General features: G+C 48.4%; 2 protein-coding genes across 3 annotated transcripts in view; both read left to right on the forward strand.

The window, feature by feature from the left end:
- Positions 1-5,407, forward strand: part of LOC140305215 (serum response factor-like) — a 6,066-nt gene extending 659 nt beyond the window's left edge. Inside the window, exons 1-8 of one of the 2 annotated variants that reach the window (XM_072383966.1) lie at positions 1-163; positions 515-784; positions 3,690-3,882; positions 4,030-4,170; positions 4,275-4,382; positions 4,468-4,650; positions 4,732-4,811; positions 4,893-5,407. The exon at positions 1-163 is cut by the window's left edge and continues 659 nt beyond it. In XM_072383966.1, coding sequence (XP_072240067.1) covers positions 1-163; positions 515-784; positions 3,690-3,882; positions 4,030-4,170; positions 4,275-4,382; positions 4,468-4,650; positions 4,732-4,811; positions 4,893-4,976 — 1,222 coding nt within the window. In that variant the 3' untranslated portion in view covers positions 4,977-5,407. The remainder of the gene's footprint in view (positions 164-514; positions 785-3,689; positions 3,883-4,029; positions 4,171-4,274; positions 4,383-4,467; positions 4,651-4,731; positions 4,812-4,892) is intronic. The other variant, XM_072383967.1, reaches the window with a different exon arrangement.
- Positions 5,408-6,412: 1,005 nt separating this feature from the next.
- eif4a3 (eukaryotic translation initiation factor 4A3) lies at positions 6,413-12,840 on the forward strand. Its single transcript, XM_072383968.1, has 12 exons — positions 6,413-6,673; positions 7,354-7,426; positions 7,502-7,568; positions 10,588-10,650; positions 10,731-10,863; positions 11,069-11,149; positions 11,553-11,694; positions 11,806-11,944; positions 12,076-12,191; positions 12,268-12,375; positions 12,474-12,601; positions 12,689-12,840. Exons 1-12 carry the CDS (start codon positions 6,520-6,522, stop codon positions 12,703-12,705), a joined length of 1,221 nt encoding a protein of 406 aa, XP_072240069.1. The 5' UTR covers positions 6,413-6,519; the 3' UTR covers positions 12,706-12,840.

The raw sequence follows: 12,840 nt of genomic DNA on the forward strand, positions 1-12,840 counted from the left end.
CGGAGGCCTGAGTGGAGGTTACGGTGGGGGGAGCCCCGGGATGGCCGGAGTCAAGCCCGGGAAGAAAACCAGAGGCAGAGTCAAGATCAAGATGGAGTTCATCGACAACAAGCTGAGGCGGTACACGACCTTCAGCAAGAGGAAGACTGGCATCATGAAGAAGGTGAGACAGGTATACCATGGTGACGTGGTCAGGGGAAGGTGGTAGGTTCTGCTGGGCCTCCAGCGATCTGGGTCCTGTGGTCAGAATCTGGGCTGAGGACCAACGAGTGGACAGGTAGAGCTCTACTGCTGTGGTCATGTGACCTGAGGCCCCAGCTTCACTCACTGATCACTTGAGACAGGTGAGTCCCACCTGAGATGTCTGCTGCTGATCTGTAGCTGACCAGATTCAATATTGATGAATATGCCTTTTATTGACAGAATTATTAATGTAGACAGTGATTTATGTTCCTAGATTTGACCATTTCTCTGATCTTGTGACTCCTCCCCCTCTGTGCCCCGCCCCCTGCAGGCCTATGAGTTGTCCACTCTGACAGGTACTCAGGTGTTGCTGCTGGTTGCCAGTGAGACTGGTCATGTTTACACCTTCGCCACCAGGAAGCTGCAGCCCATGATCACGTCAGAGACGGGCAAGGCTCTGATCCAGACCTGCCTCAACTCGCCAGACTCGCCGCCTCGCTCCGACCCCTCCTCTGACCAGAGGATGAGCGCCACGGGCTTCGAGGAGACTGACCTCAGCTATCAGGTGATGGAGGCAGACGGCTGCCCCGAGGGCGCCAAGGTAATGCCACCTTCAGGGGTCCTCCACACAGATCAGAGTTACATGACCGATAATCTCACACTGAAACACTCAAACAGGTAGTTGATGACATCATTAGGTCGCACTGATGCCATCCTGGCGGTCTGAAGAGAAGTGTGAACACGCCTGCTCACTTGGGGTGTGTCCACACTTTGGACTGGGTTGTTTTTAGAGATGTTCTGACCCATCTGTGAGCGATGGGGAGAATCGGGGTTCACACGCTTGCTGATAAAACTTAGGGACCCGATAATGATGTCATGTAGTTAAAATCCTGTGTTCGTATGACAGTCAGGTGAATTCTCAGCAGGTGTCACAGCGAGCGTTTACCATGTTTCGCCTGCGAGCCGAACTCTCAGCAGCCAATCAGGTGTCTGAAAATCACAATGCAGCGAGAATCACCCTGAGCTCACAGAAAAACGGATACCAGAACCAGGACATGTGTGGCTCTATTCTGGTTCTGGGTCTTTAAACACCAATCGCTGCGCATCTTCAGCAGAATACAGCTGGATCAGAACCCTCTTTGCTGAGGACAGGTGAAGACTGGAGCTCGCCCTTTCCAACTGCGTCCTCATCAGAGCAGGCCGATGAGCTCACTGAGGTGAGGTCACTGAGGTGAGGTCACTGAGGTCAGGTCACTGAGGTCAGGTCACTGAGGTCAGGTCACTGAGGTCAGGTCACTGAGGTGAGCTCACTGAGGTCAGGTGAGGTCACTGAGGTCAGGTCACTGAGGTCAGGTCACTGAGGTCAGGTGAGGTCACTGAGGTGAGGTCACTGAGGTCAGCTCACTGAGGTCACTGAGGTGAGGTCACTGAGGTGAGGTCACTGAGGTCAGCTCACTGAGGTCAGCTCACTGAGGTCAGGTCACTGAGGTCAGGTCACTGAGGTGAGGTCACTGAGGTGAGGTCACTGAGGTGAGCTCACTGAGGTCAGGTGAGGTCACTGAGGTCAGGTCACTGAGGTCAGGTCAGGTGAGGTCACTGAGGTGAGGTCACTGAGGTCACTGAGGTGACACACCTGGTGGTGCCATCAGACACAGTAAGGACCCAAGGATACGAACATGTGGGTCTCTGTGCGCTTCGTTTATCCTGTAGTCTGGGTCAGGATGCATATCGAGAACAGAACCTGGAGATCTTCTGTGCCTCCACACTTTGTTCTGGTTCTGATCCGAGTGTCTTACACCCTCATCAATAAAAGATGGACGCCATGATGTTACAGCCAGGTTGAGAGTCCAGTGGTCATAGTCCATCACACGGTTTGTGGTTCAGATCATGTCGTGTGGACGTGTCTTTGGACCAGAACCGGTATGGAAAGCCATTTTAACATAACAGAATTAACACGGTAGATATCAACAACGTCTTCCTGACTAGTGGCAACAGTGGAGTTTTTTCTTAAAGATATCTGTAACATGGGCTGCGGTGGTGTGCTGGTCGGCACCGTCGCCTCACAGCGAGAGGCTTCCAGGTGTGTTCAGGTGTGGTTGTTTGTCTCTGTGGGCCCTGTGATGGCGACCTCTCCAGGTGACCCCGCCTCTCATCCGATGACCGCTGGGATCGGCTCCAGCCCCCCGCGACCCGACCGACGGATTCAGCGGGTAGAGAAGATGGATGGATATCTGTAATTGTGACGAGTCAAAACGAAATATAGAGATATCTGTAATTCAGTTTTGCCGAGGCACAACAACCACATTCTTCCTAAGACAAATTACGTCACTTTTGCCATTCATGTGTAAGGGTTATGGGGTTAGGGTAAGTACAGATATCTGTAACTCAAATACGACTAGTAGTAATATATCTACAACGTCATTTCACCTGAAGTGAATTTAAAGTTATCTCAAACTGGAATTACTACGACTCGTAATTCACATAGTAGATTTCTGTAATGACAAACCCAAAAGCACGTGAATGGCAAAAGTGGCGTCATTTGTCCTAGGAAAAATGTAGTTGTGGATATCTGAAATGTTCTTTTTGACCAACTCAATTACAGATATCTGCAACACATATCCAGTCTGGCGTTTAAATGTTAAAACAGCTTAGAACCAGAACCTTAAGCTGCTCCAGAAGCAGGGGTTGTGATCAGCTGATGAGGTCATCAAGTCTTTAGGTTAAATCTTGCCTACCTGAAGGGCCGCCTCCTACTGGGCATTGGAGAGAATTCATCTTTTATCTCGGTGTTATCCAGTAGTTATTCATCTTTTATCTCGGTGTTATCCAGTAGTTATTCATCTTTTATCTCGGTGTTATCCAGTAGTTATTCATCTTTTATCTCGGTGTTATCCAGTAGTTGTTCATCTTTTATCTCGGTGTTATCCAGTAGTTATTCATCTTTTATCTCGGTGTTATCCAGTAGTTATTCATCTTTTATCTCGGTGTTATCCAGTAGTTGTTCATCTTTTATCTCGGTGTTATCCAGTAGTTATTCATCTTTTATCTCGGTGTTATCCAGTAGTTATTCATCTTTTATCTCGGTGTTATCCAGTAGTTGTTCATCTTTTATCTCGGTGTTATCCAGTAGTTATTCATCTTTTATCTCGGTGTTATCCAGTAGTTATTCATCTTTTATCTCGGTGTTATCCAGTAGTTATACGTGTGTTTTTCAGGAGTTTTCGACCACAACCACGTTGGTGGAAACGCGGCCGGAGATAGCGTGATGTTGAGGTCGTTTTTTACTTGTTTCACACTTTATTGACGAAAGAAGCTGAAGGTTATTGATGAATCAGAACAGAGTATTCTTTGTTTAGAGGGAGAGACCCAGTCGAGTGGATCTGATCCAGTTTCTTCCTCTTTGAGCTCAGCTGTTGTTGTTGCCACTGAGCATTCTGGGAGTTGTAGTTAGAAACCAGGTAATCAGTACCTGCTGGTCTCAGGTGGACTTCCTGTTGTATCTGCAGGATCTGATCAAACCGATCTTCAGCTTGCCTAGCGCCACGCAGCCCTCCTCCTCCTCTTCGACCTCTTCGTCCTCGGTGTCCCTGCAGGTGCAGACCAGCGCCCCCTCCTGGCAGCCGCCCTCCTCCACCAACGGGGCGGTGCTGAAGACGTCGACGGGTGTTGTGCTTCCTGCAGGAATCACCTTGATGTCAGGTAGGTGGTTTCCTCTGACTTCCTGTTGAGCCACACCTATTGCGCTGACAGCTGGGTCTCAGGTGACCCAGCTGCTGCAGGTGTAGCTTTCAGTTTCCTGCTGCTTAACCGTCTCTGGCCCTGCCCCCTCCCTTCATCTGTCCACAGGTGCCTCATTGCACCCCGGTACACACACCATCCCCCTCAGCCAGCTGCAGGGCCAGCCTGTGGCCTCTGCCACCACTCTGCAAGCTCCGCCCACACAGCCGACCACACTGCTCCGCCTTCCCGCCACAGTGTCACTGTCAGGTCAGCCATGTCCCTATCTGTGTTTGTGGGTGCGTGTGTTCAGTCTGATGCCGATCGGATTGATCACACAGGTGAGTTAGCTCAGGTGTGTTTGTGTCCTGCAGGAGGCGGAGTCTCACAGCAGCTGCAGACCATCCAGGTACAGCCCAGCAACCAGCAGGCCTCTACCAATCAGAGCAGCTCAGACATACACATCCCCGCCTCCTCCTCAGGTAAGAGCCTGGCTCTGCCCTCGATGCTCGTCCCTCCGGTACCTGACAGATAAGTTTACGGTCAGCTTCCCGTCTGTCCCTGCAGCCAGTCTTCCCGTCTCCATCGTCTCCTCTTCCTGCTCCTCCTCCTCTTCGGTGGCGGGTCACATGATGTACCCCGGCGGTCACACGGTGATGTACGCCACACCAACGTCGTCTCTGGGCGACGGAAGCCTGACCGTCCTCAACACCTTCCCCCCGCCAGGCCACGCTCAGTCACATGACCCCGGTAAGATTGCTGCTGTCAGTTGGGTCAGAACAGAACTGGGTGTTTTGGTCCGAGGCTAACGTGTTGTTGTTGTTGTTCTAGCTACCGTCCCACAAGTCTTCCTCACGTCTCTGCCACCGGTCGCCACCCAGATCCCGGTGTCTGCAGTCCAGCTGCACCCGGTACAGGACGCACGCCACATGCACTCCACCACCACACTGATGAATTCTGTTTGTTTATTCACTTGTTTGTTTGTGGTTCAGATGGTGATCAGCCAGCAGAGCAGCAGCAGTCTGACGGAGCTGCAGGTTGTCAATCTGGATGTCCACCAATCAAAGGACGACTGAGGGTCATGTGACACCATCAGCCTTTTATTTTCTCAGTCCCGCAGCGATGAGAACAACTTCCTGTTTACTTCTATCTGTGACGATCATGTAAACAAAAACATCATGAAGGAAACGGACGAATGTTTCACCTGTGAGTCACATGACGTCAGTCAGAAGTGTCACATGATGCATCACACTAACAGGAAAAAAAGGACTCCTGTCCGGAGCTGGAACCAAAATAAACTTTATTCACACAGCTGCTTCACAGAGACTTACCTGTTCAGGTAACCCTGCAGCAGAACCAGGACCGATCTGGGACTGATCGGTTCCTCTGAGGATTATTTTAGGACTTTTTAAATTCTGCAGCAGGTTCAACAGCTTCCTGTTTCCTCACCTGTGTTCACCTGTGCAGTTGTGATGTCAGCAGCCCTTCCTCTGATCAATAAACACGTGGAGAGAAGCTGTCTGTGTTTGTTTTCTGACAACAAATGGTGGGTTTGTGTGTGAGATCGCGTGACCACGGCACACATCTGACCTCAGAACCAGTCTTCTCTTTGACTGGATCAGTCCTACATCATCAGCCGATTATGACATAAACAACAAGTCAGTGAAGCCACAGATGTATTTTGGTCTGCTTTTGGAAAACTTTATTTAAATACATAGTGAACAAAAACCATCTGATGCAGAATTCAGCTTCTTGTTTGGATTCATTCCTGTTATTTTTAATCAGAATAATCAATCAGAGATTGACCAAAGTGCTTCACAATTCCAGAAATAGATTTAAAAATATATTACATATAAACCAGACAACAACAAAAAGGTGAGCCACAGCTTCAGTGAAAAGCCAGTTTCAATAAGAATGTTTTTAATCTGGCTTTGAGCTGCGGTCGGTCTGAGGTGCTACGGAATCAAGTTTTCAGACCTGCCACTGTGAAAGATCGGTCACCCCACCTGGACCGGGGAATCTCCAGTAGATGTTGACCAGCAGAGCGGAGAGCTCAGGGTTTCACTTATGTAGGGGGGTGCAAGGCCATTATCTGCATTGAAAACAAGTTTTAAACTGGATCCTAAATATTACAGGTGGCCAGTGGAGGGAGTAAAGTACAGGTGTGATGTGGTCATGTTTACAGGTGTTAGTTAGGAGCCTGGCAGCAGCCTTTTGTACCAGTTGTAGGCGGTGAAGAGATGTTTGGCTAAGTCAAATGTACAGTATCCACAACAGTATCAGCTGAGTTATTCATGTTGGACTGGTTCTATTGGATTCTTTGGTTTCTGCCAGCAGGCGTTTAATTAACGACAGATGGCTGTGTGGATTTCTGCCAAAGTTGTGAATTATGAACTGTTTTTCTTAGTATTTGGGTATGTACATTCGATAAATGTTTAATGTCTGTAATAAGAGCTCCTGTACATTGTGACGTCAGGTGCGATGTCGCCGTGATGACGTAAACAGCATGCGACACGTGCGGCGCTTTACCCCGTGTTAGCATTAGCTGTTAGCCAAGCATCGCGGCGGAGCACATAACGTTTTCACCGAGTTTCATCAGAACAAAAAGCCGCAAGGAAGATGGCTGCTGCCGGAACGCAGGGCAGGAAGAGACTCCTGAAAGAAGAGGACATGACCAAGGTGGAGTTTGAAACCAGCGAAGAGGTAGACGTCACCCCCACCTTCGACACGATGGGACTCCGGGAGGATCTGCTCCGCGGCATCTACGCTTACGGTAGGCCGGGGATCCACGCGGCCTCTGAGGCTGTTAGCTTAGGATGCTAATGCTAACCGTCGGTGACTGCTTGGCAGTGTGACGAAGATAATTAATTAAACTGATTAAAATGGGAAAGCTGTACATTTACCCTCAATCTGTAGTTCAGTTCTTTATTTTTCAAGACCTGAACTCCCCGCGTTCCCCGGGTCCTCGGTTAGCATTAACTGCGCCTCCGGCTGCACTTTGTAGTGAAACTACTGCCGCGTCCCGTCCCCCCCACACTTCACGCTAGAATCAGATCCAGTGTCGGTACCCCGGAGCCCTGCTGTTAGTGATCCGGCTGACGGTGGAGGCTCCGCGGCTGGGAAACTGTGTTAAATTGACAGATATCTGAATGGAGTCTGGTGCAAACAGGTTATTGACGTTGTGATGAACGGATGAGAGCAGATTTTCCTCATATCTTCATCACAGTTGCCACTGATGTTATGTTCTTTCAGTTCACATGTTATGGGCTGTGAGTGGATCCTGGAAGTCCATAACTCTGTTCTAGTCTATCAGACAAATAAATACTCTATTGATCCCGAATGAAATCTGCTGCATTTCACGGGAACCGGAAGTGACTGTTTTTGTTTGAATAAAAAGATTTGAGCTCCCGTTGATCAGCTGCTGGAGACCTGATGATGATGTGTGTGTTTCAGGATTCGAGAAGCCCTCAGCCATCCAGCAGAGAGCCATCAAACAGATCATCAAAGGCAGAGACGTCATTGCTCAGTAAGTCGCTCGCTGACCTCAGGTCTGCGCTCCCTCTCTGAGTGGCACAGATGTTCTAATCTCTCATCTGTTCAGGTCTCAGTCCGGGACGGGAAAGACGGCCACCTTCTGTATCTCAGTGCTGCAGTGCCTCGACATCCAGGTGAGCGTTCAGATCCTCTCAGATGCTCTATGGTTCAACTCTTTGGACCAGAACTCCGTGTTGAATTCAAATCTGAAGGTTCTGTATGGAACCCGATGAGCTGAAGCTTCTGACACCAAAGAGCCAATAGCTCCAGTAAAATTAGAGTTTTAACCCTTTAAGCTTTAAAGAAAGATTTAATGATTTCAAAAGGCTGCAGGTTAAAAATCCTGAATGTCCCAAAGTTTATGAAAGTAGTAAAAATAATCACCTAATTTTTCCTTTCTGATCCTTTTTTCTGAATTCATGAACAAAGCTTTTCCAACTTTTGGTAAAGTCAGTAAGAACGAGTGAAACGTCTTTACATCAGATCCTGATCCTTCAGTGTTTGAGTGGCAAAGAACTGGTGTTAATATCTTTTAGTTTAATTAGTTCTCAGAGTCCAGGAATACTGATACTTTTGAACTCAAAGACACCTTAATTCAGGGGATAATTCAGATCAAACATGTCTGTTATCTGGTAGAAGTGAGTAGAAACTAGATTTGATGTTAATGTGGGACTTTGGAGGGGGGGGGGGTATTAACTCACTTAGTTTCTGACTGCTGTTCTCTCATCAGCTGATAGGAGGATTCTTTGTCACATGATGCTCACAACATCCACTTTAATGTCAGGATGAACAAAGACGGATCAGAATCTGAACCTTTATTTCTGAGTCGAGATTCTGCTGCTTGTTGTCCCCTCTTTCCTGTCCTCTCAGCCCCAGCTGGTCCAGGCAGATGGACCCTTCCTGGTTCTGGTTCTGATGGAGGTTTCTTCCTGTTAAAAGGAGTTTTTTCTCTCCACAGCTCAGGGCGGGGATTGGATCAGAGAAGTTTCAGTGCAACCTGTTGGTTTCCTTAGCTAGAAAACTTGTTTTAAGTTGGTTCTGTATGGATTGGTTCTGTATGGATTGGTTCTGTATGGATTGGTTCTGTATGGATTGGTTCTGTATGGGTTGGTTCTGTATGGGTTGGTTCTGTATGGGTTGGTTCTGTATGAATTGGTTCTGTATGGATTGGTTCTGTATGGGTTGGTTCTGTATGGGTTGGTTCTGTATGAATTGGTTCTGTATGGATTGGTTCTGTATGAATTGGTTCTGTATGGGTTGGTTCTGTATGGGTTGGTTCTGTATGAATTGGTTCTGTATGGATTGGTTCTGTATGAATTGGTTCTGTATGGGTTGGTTCTGTATGGGTTGGTTCTGTATGGATTGGTTCTGTATGAATTGGTTCTGTATGGATTGGTTCTGTATGGGTTGGTTCTGTATGAATTGGTTCTGTATGGATTGGTTCTGTATGAATTGGTTCTGTATGGGTTGGTTCTGTATGGGTTGGTTCTGTATGGATTGGTTCTGTATGGATTGGTTCTGTATGAATTGGTTCTGTATGAATTGGTTCTGTATGGGTTGGTTCTGTATGGATTGGTTCTGTATGGATTGGTTCTGTATGAATTGGTTCTGTATGGATTGGTTCTGTATGGGTTGGTTCTGTATGGATTGGTTCTGTATGGATTGGTTCTGTATGAATTGGTTCTGTATGGATTGGTTCTGTATGGGTTGGTTCTGTATGGGTTGGTTCTGTATGGATTGGTTCTGTATGGGTTGGTTCTGTATGGATTGGTTCTGTATGGATTGGTTCTGTATGGATTGGTTCTGTATGGGTTGGTTCTGTATGGGTTGGTTCTGTATGGATTGGTTCTGTATGGATTGGTTCTGTATGGGTTGGTTCTGTATGGATTGGTTCTGTATGGATTGGTTCTGTATGAATTGGTTCTGTATGGATTGGTTCTGTATGGGTTGGTTCTGTATGGGTTGGTTCTGTATGGATTGGTTCTGTATGGATTGGTTCTGTATGGATTGGTTCTGTATGGATTGGTTCTGTATGGATTGGTTCTGTATGGATTGGTTCTGTATGGGTTGGTTCTGTATGGATTGGTTCTGTATGGATTGGTTCTGTATGAATTGGTTCTGTATGGATTGGTTCTGTATGGGTTGGTTCTGTATGGGTTGGTTCTGTATGGATTGGTTCTGTATGGATTGGTTCTGTATGGATTGGTTCTGTATGGATTGGTTCTGTATGGATTGGTTCTGTATGAATTGGTTCTGTATGGGTTGGTTCTGTATGGGTTGGTTCTGTATGGGTTGGTTCTGTATGGGTTGGTTCTGTATGGGTTGGTTCTGTATGGATTGGTTCTGTATGGGTTGGTTCTGTATGGGTTGGTTCTGTATGGGTTGGTTCTGTATGGGTTGGTTCTGTATGGATTGGTTCTGTATGGATTGGTTCTGTATGGATTGGTTCTGTATGAATTGGTTCTGTATGGATTGGTTCTGTATGGATTGGTTCTGTATGGGTTGGTTCTGTATGGGTTGGTTCTGTATGGATTGGTTCTGTATGAATTGGTTCTGTATGGGTTGGTTCTGTATGGATTGGTTCTGTATGGGTTGGTTCTGTATGGGTTGGTTCTGTATGGGTTGGTTCTGTATGGGTTGGTTCTGTATGGATTGGTTCTGTATGGATTGGTTCTGTATGGATTGGTTCTGTATGAATTGGTTCTGTATGAATTGGTTCTGTATGGATTGGTTCTGTATGGGTTGGTTCTGTATGGGTTGGTTCTGTATGGATTGGTTCTGTATGGGTTGGTTCTGTATGGATTGGTTCTGTATGGGTTGGTTCTGTATGGGTTGGTTCTGTATGGGTTGGTTCTGTATGGATTGGTTCTGTATGGGTTGGTTCTGTATGGGTTGGTTCTGTATGGATTGGTTCTGTATGGATTGGTTCTGTATGGATTGGTTCTGTATGGAAGTGCCTGGAGATTTCTCGCTGTATAAATAAAAGGGAGTTGAATGGATTTGTTCAGTGGACTCATGGAAAGCCCGGTTCATAGGTGATCCATAGGATGCAGGTATTGGTGGTTCAGGTTTCAGCAGCTTCAGTATCAACTTCAGTCAGGAGAACTGGTTCTGGTTGATGACATCATGCTGTGATGCGTTTCCTGTCTGCAGGTGAGGGAGACCCAGGCTCTGATCCTTGCTCCAACCAGAGAGCTGGCTGGACAGATTCAGAAGGTAGTTGACAGACAGACACAAACACACAAAATGCTGAGCTGTGGCCGTCTCTGATTGGTCGGTTCTCTCCCGTGTCTTAGGTGCTGCTCGCTCTGGGAGACTACATGAACGTTCAGTGCCACTCCTGCATCGGAGGCACCAACGTGGGCGAGGACATCCGCAAGCTGGACTACGGTCAGCATGTGGTTGCTGGGACGCCTGGACGAGTGTTTGGTGAGTCAGCCGCGTCTTCGGCGCCATGACAACACCTGTGGTGTCCGCCATGCTTCTTCAGCTGAAAGAAATCCAGATAGGCCTGAGAGGGGCCTCACAGCGGTGGTGTGAACATCATGGCGTTTATCTCAGAATGATTAACCACGTGACCCGACTCCGCTCTGACTGAATCAGCCAATCAGAAGCTCTCGTTTTGTTCCTGCAGACATGATTCGCCGCAGGAGTCTGAGGACGAGAGCCATCAAGATGCTGGTGCTGGACGAAGCTGACGAGATGCTCAACAAAGGTGAGCGTGTGCGGAGTCAGCTGGTAGCAGTCTGTGAAGGTGACCTCTGAACTCTGGGGTCAGCTGGTAGCAGTCTGTGAAGGTGACCTCTGAACTCTGGGGTCAGCTGGTAGCAGTCATACTGTGAAGGTGACCTCTGAACTCTGGGGTCAGCTGGTAGCAGTCTGTGAAGGTGACCTCTGAACTCTGGGGTCAGCTGGTAGCAGTCTGTGAAGGTGACCTCTGAACTCTGGGGTCAGCTGGTAGCAGTCTGTGAAGGTGACCTCTGAACTCTGGGGTCAGCTGGTAGCAGTCTGTGAAGGTGACCTCTGAACTCTGGGGTCAGCTGGTAGCAGTTTCCTGGGTTTAGTGTGAACATCTCAGTGGTTCAGGGTGATGATCCGAGTCTGTTTTAATCTCTAAGGTTTCAAAGAGCAGATCTACGACGTGTACCGTTACCTGCCGCCAGCCACACAGGTGGTTCTGATCAGCGCCACGCTGCCACACGAAATCCTGGAGATGACAAACAAGTTCATGACTGATCCGATCCGCATCCTAGTCAAACGGTGAGTCCGTAAAGAAGAACAGGAAGTGTTTCACAGATTGTGACGCTCACAGCGAGCTGAACTGACGGCGCCACCGTCTCTCTCTCTATGCTCTGAATGTCTGGGCCTCAGTGACGAGTTGACCTTGGAGGGAATAAAGCAGTTTTTTGTGGCCGTGGAGCGGGAGGAGTGGAAGTTCGACACTCTGTGCGATCTGTACGACACGCTGACCATCACACAGGCCGTCATCTTCTGCAACACCAAGAGGAAGGTGAGATACGTGCACGCCAACCTGCCCTCATATCAGCTGTTTGCTCTGTGCCAGAACTGGGCCCAGGCATCAGTCCAGCTGTCAGCAGCTGAGCCTTCTGGGAAGTGTAGTCAGTAGTTGTGGTGTTTCAGGTGGACTGGCTGACAGAGAAGATGAGGGAGGCCAACTTCACCGTGTCATCGATGCACGGAGACATGCCCCAGAAGGAGAGGGAGTCCATCATGAAGGAGTTCCGGTCCGGCGCCAGGTAACGCACATGCGCAAAGAGCCCCAGAACCAGAACCAGAGTATGTATTTTTAACAGAACATCCTGTTGGTTTCAGCCGCGTATTGATCTCCACCGATGTCTGGGCTCGAGGTCTGGACGTGCCGCAGGTTTCTCTCATCATCAACTACGACCTGCCGAACAACAGAGAGCTGTACATCCACAGGTACGCCACACAAAGTAGTCCCGGCAGGCCCAAAACTCTGTTCAGTGTAAGCCCGAGATCAGTCTGTGTGACCTGAGGTAACCTCTGGCCTCTTCCAGGATTGGTCGGTCTGGTCGTTACGGCAGGAAGGGCGTGGCCATCAACTTTGTGAAGAACGATGACATAAGGATCCTGCGGGACATCGAGCAGTACTACTCCACCCAGATCGACGAGATGCCCATGAACGGTACGAGCTGGCCACTCGCAGAGCAGCTGCTGTTACCGTGCCAACGCCAGAGGCTGTTCACACTCACGCTGTTTTCTTTCTTCGCAGTGGCCGACCTGATCTAACACGGGTGACATCACAGCGGAGCCCCGCCCCTCTGCTTGCTGATTTGTTTTTTACAACTTTTTCTCCTTTTAACCTGTTGAGGTGACGCCGACTGTAACGTGTCAGTTTTTTTGTAAATAAAGTTGTTTTGGTTC

This window comes from Leuresthes tenuis, unplaced genomic scaffold (genome assembly GCF_036924035.1).
Source record: "Leuresthes tenuis unplaced genomic scaffold, fLeuTen1.0.hap1 SCAF_4, whole genome shotgun sequence".
In the NCBI taxonomy this organism is placed as follows: Eukaryota; Metazoa; Chordata; class Actinopteri; order Atheriniformes; family Atherinopsidae; genus Leuresthes; species Leuresthes tenuis.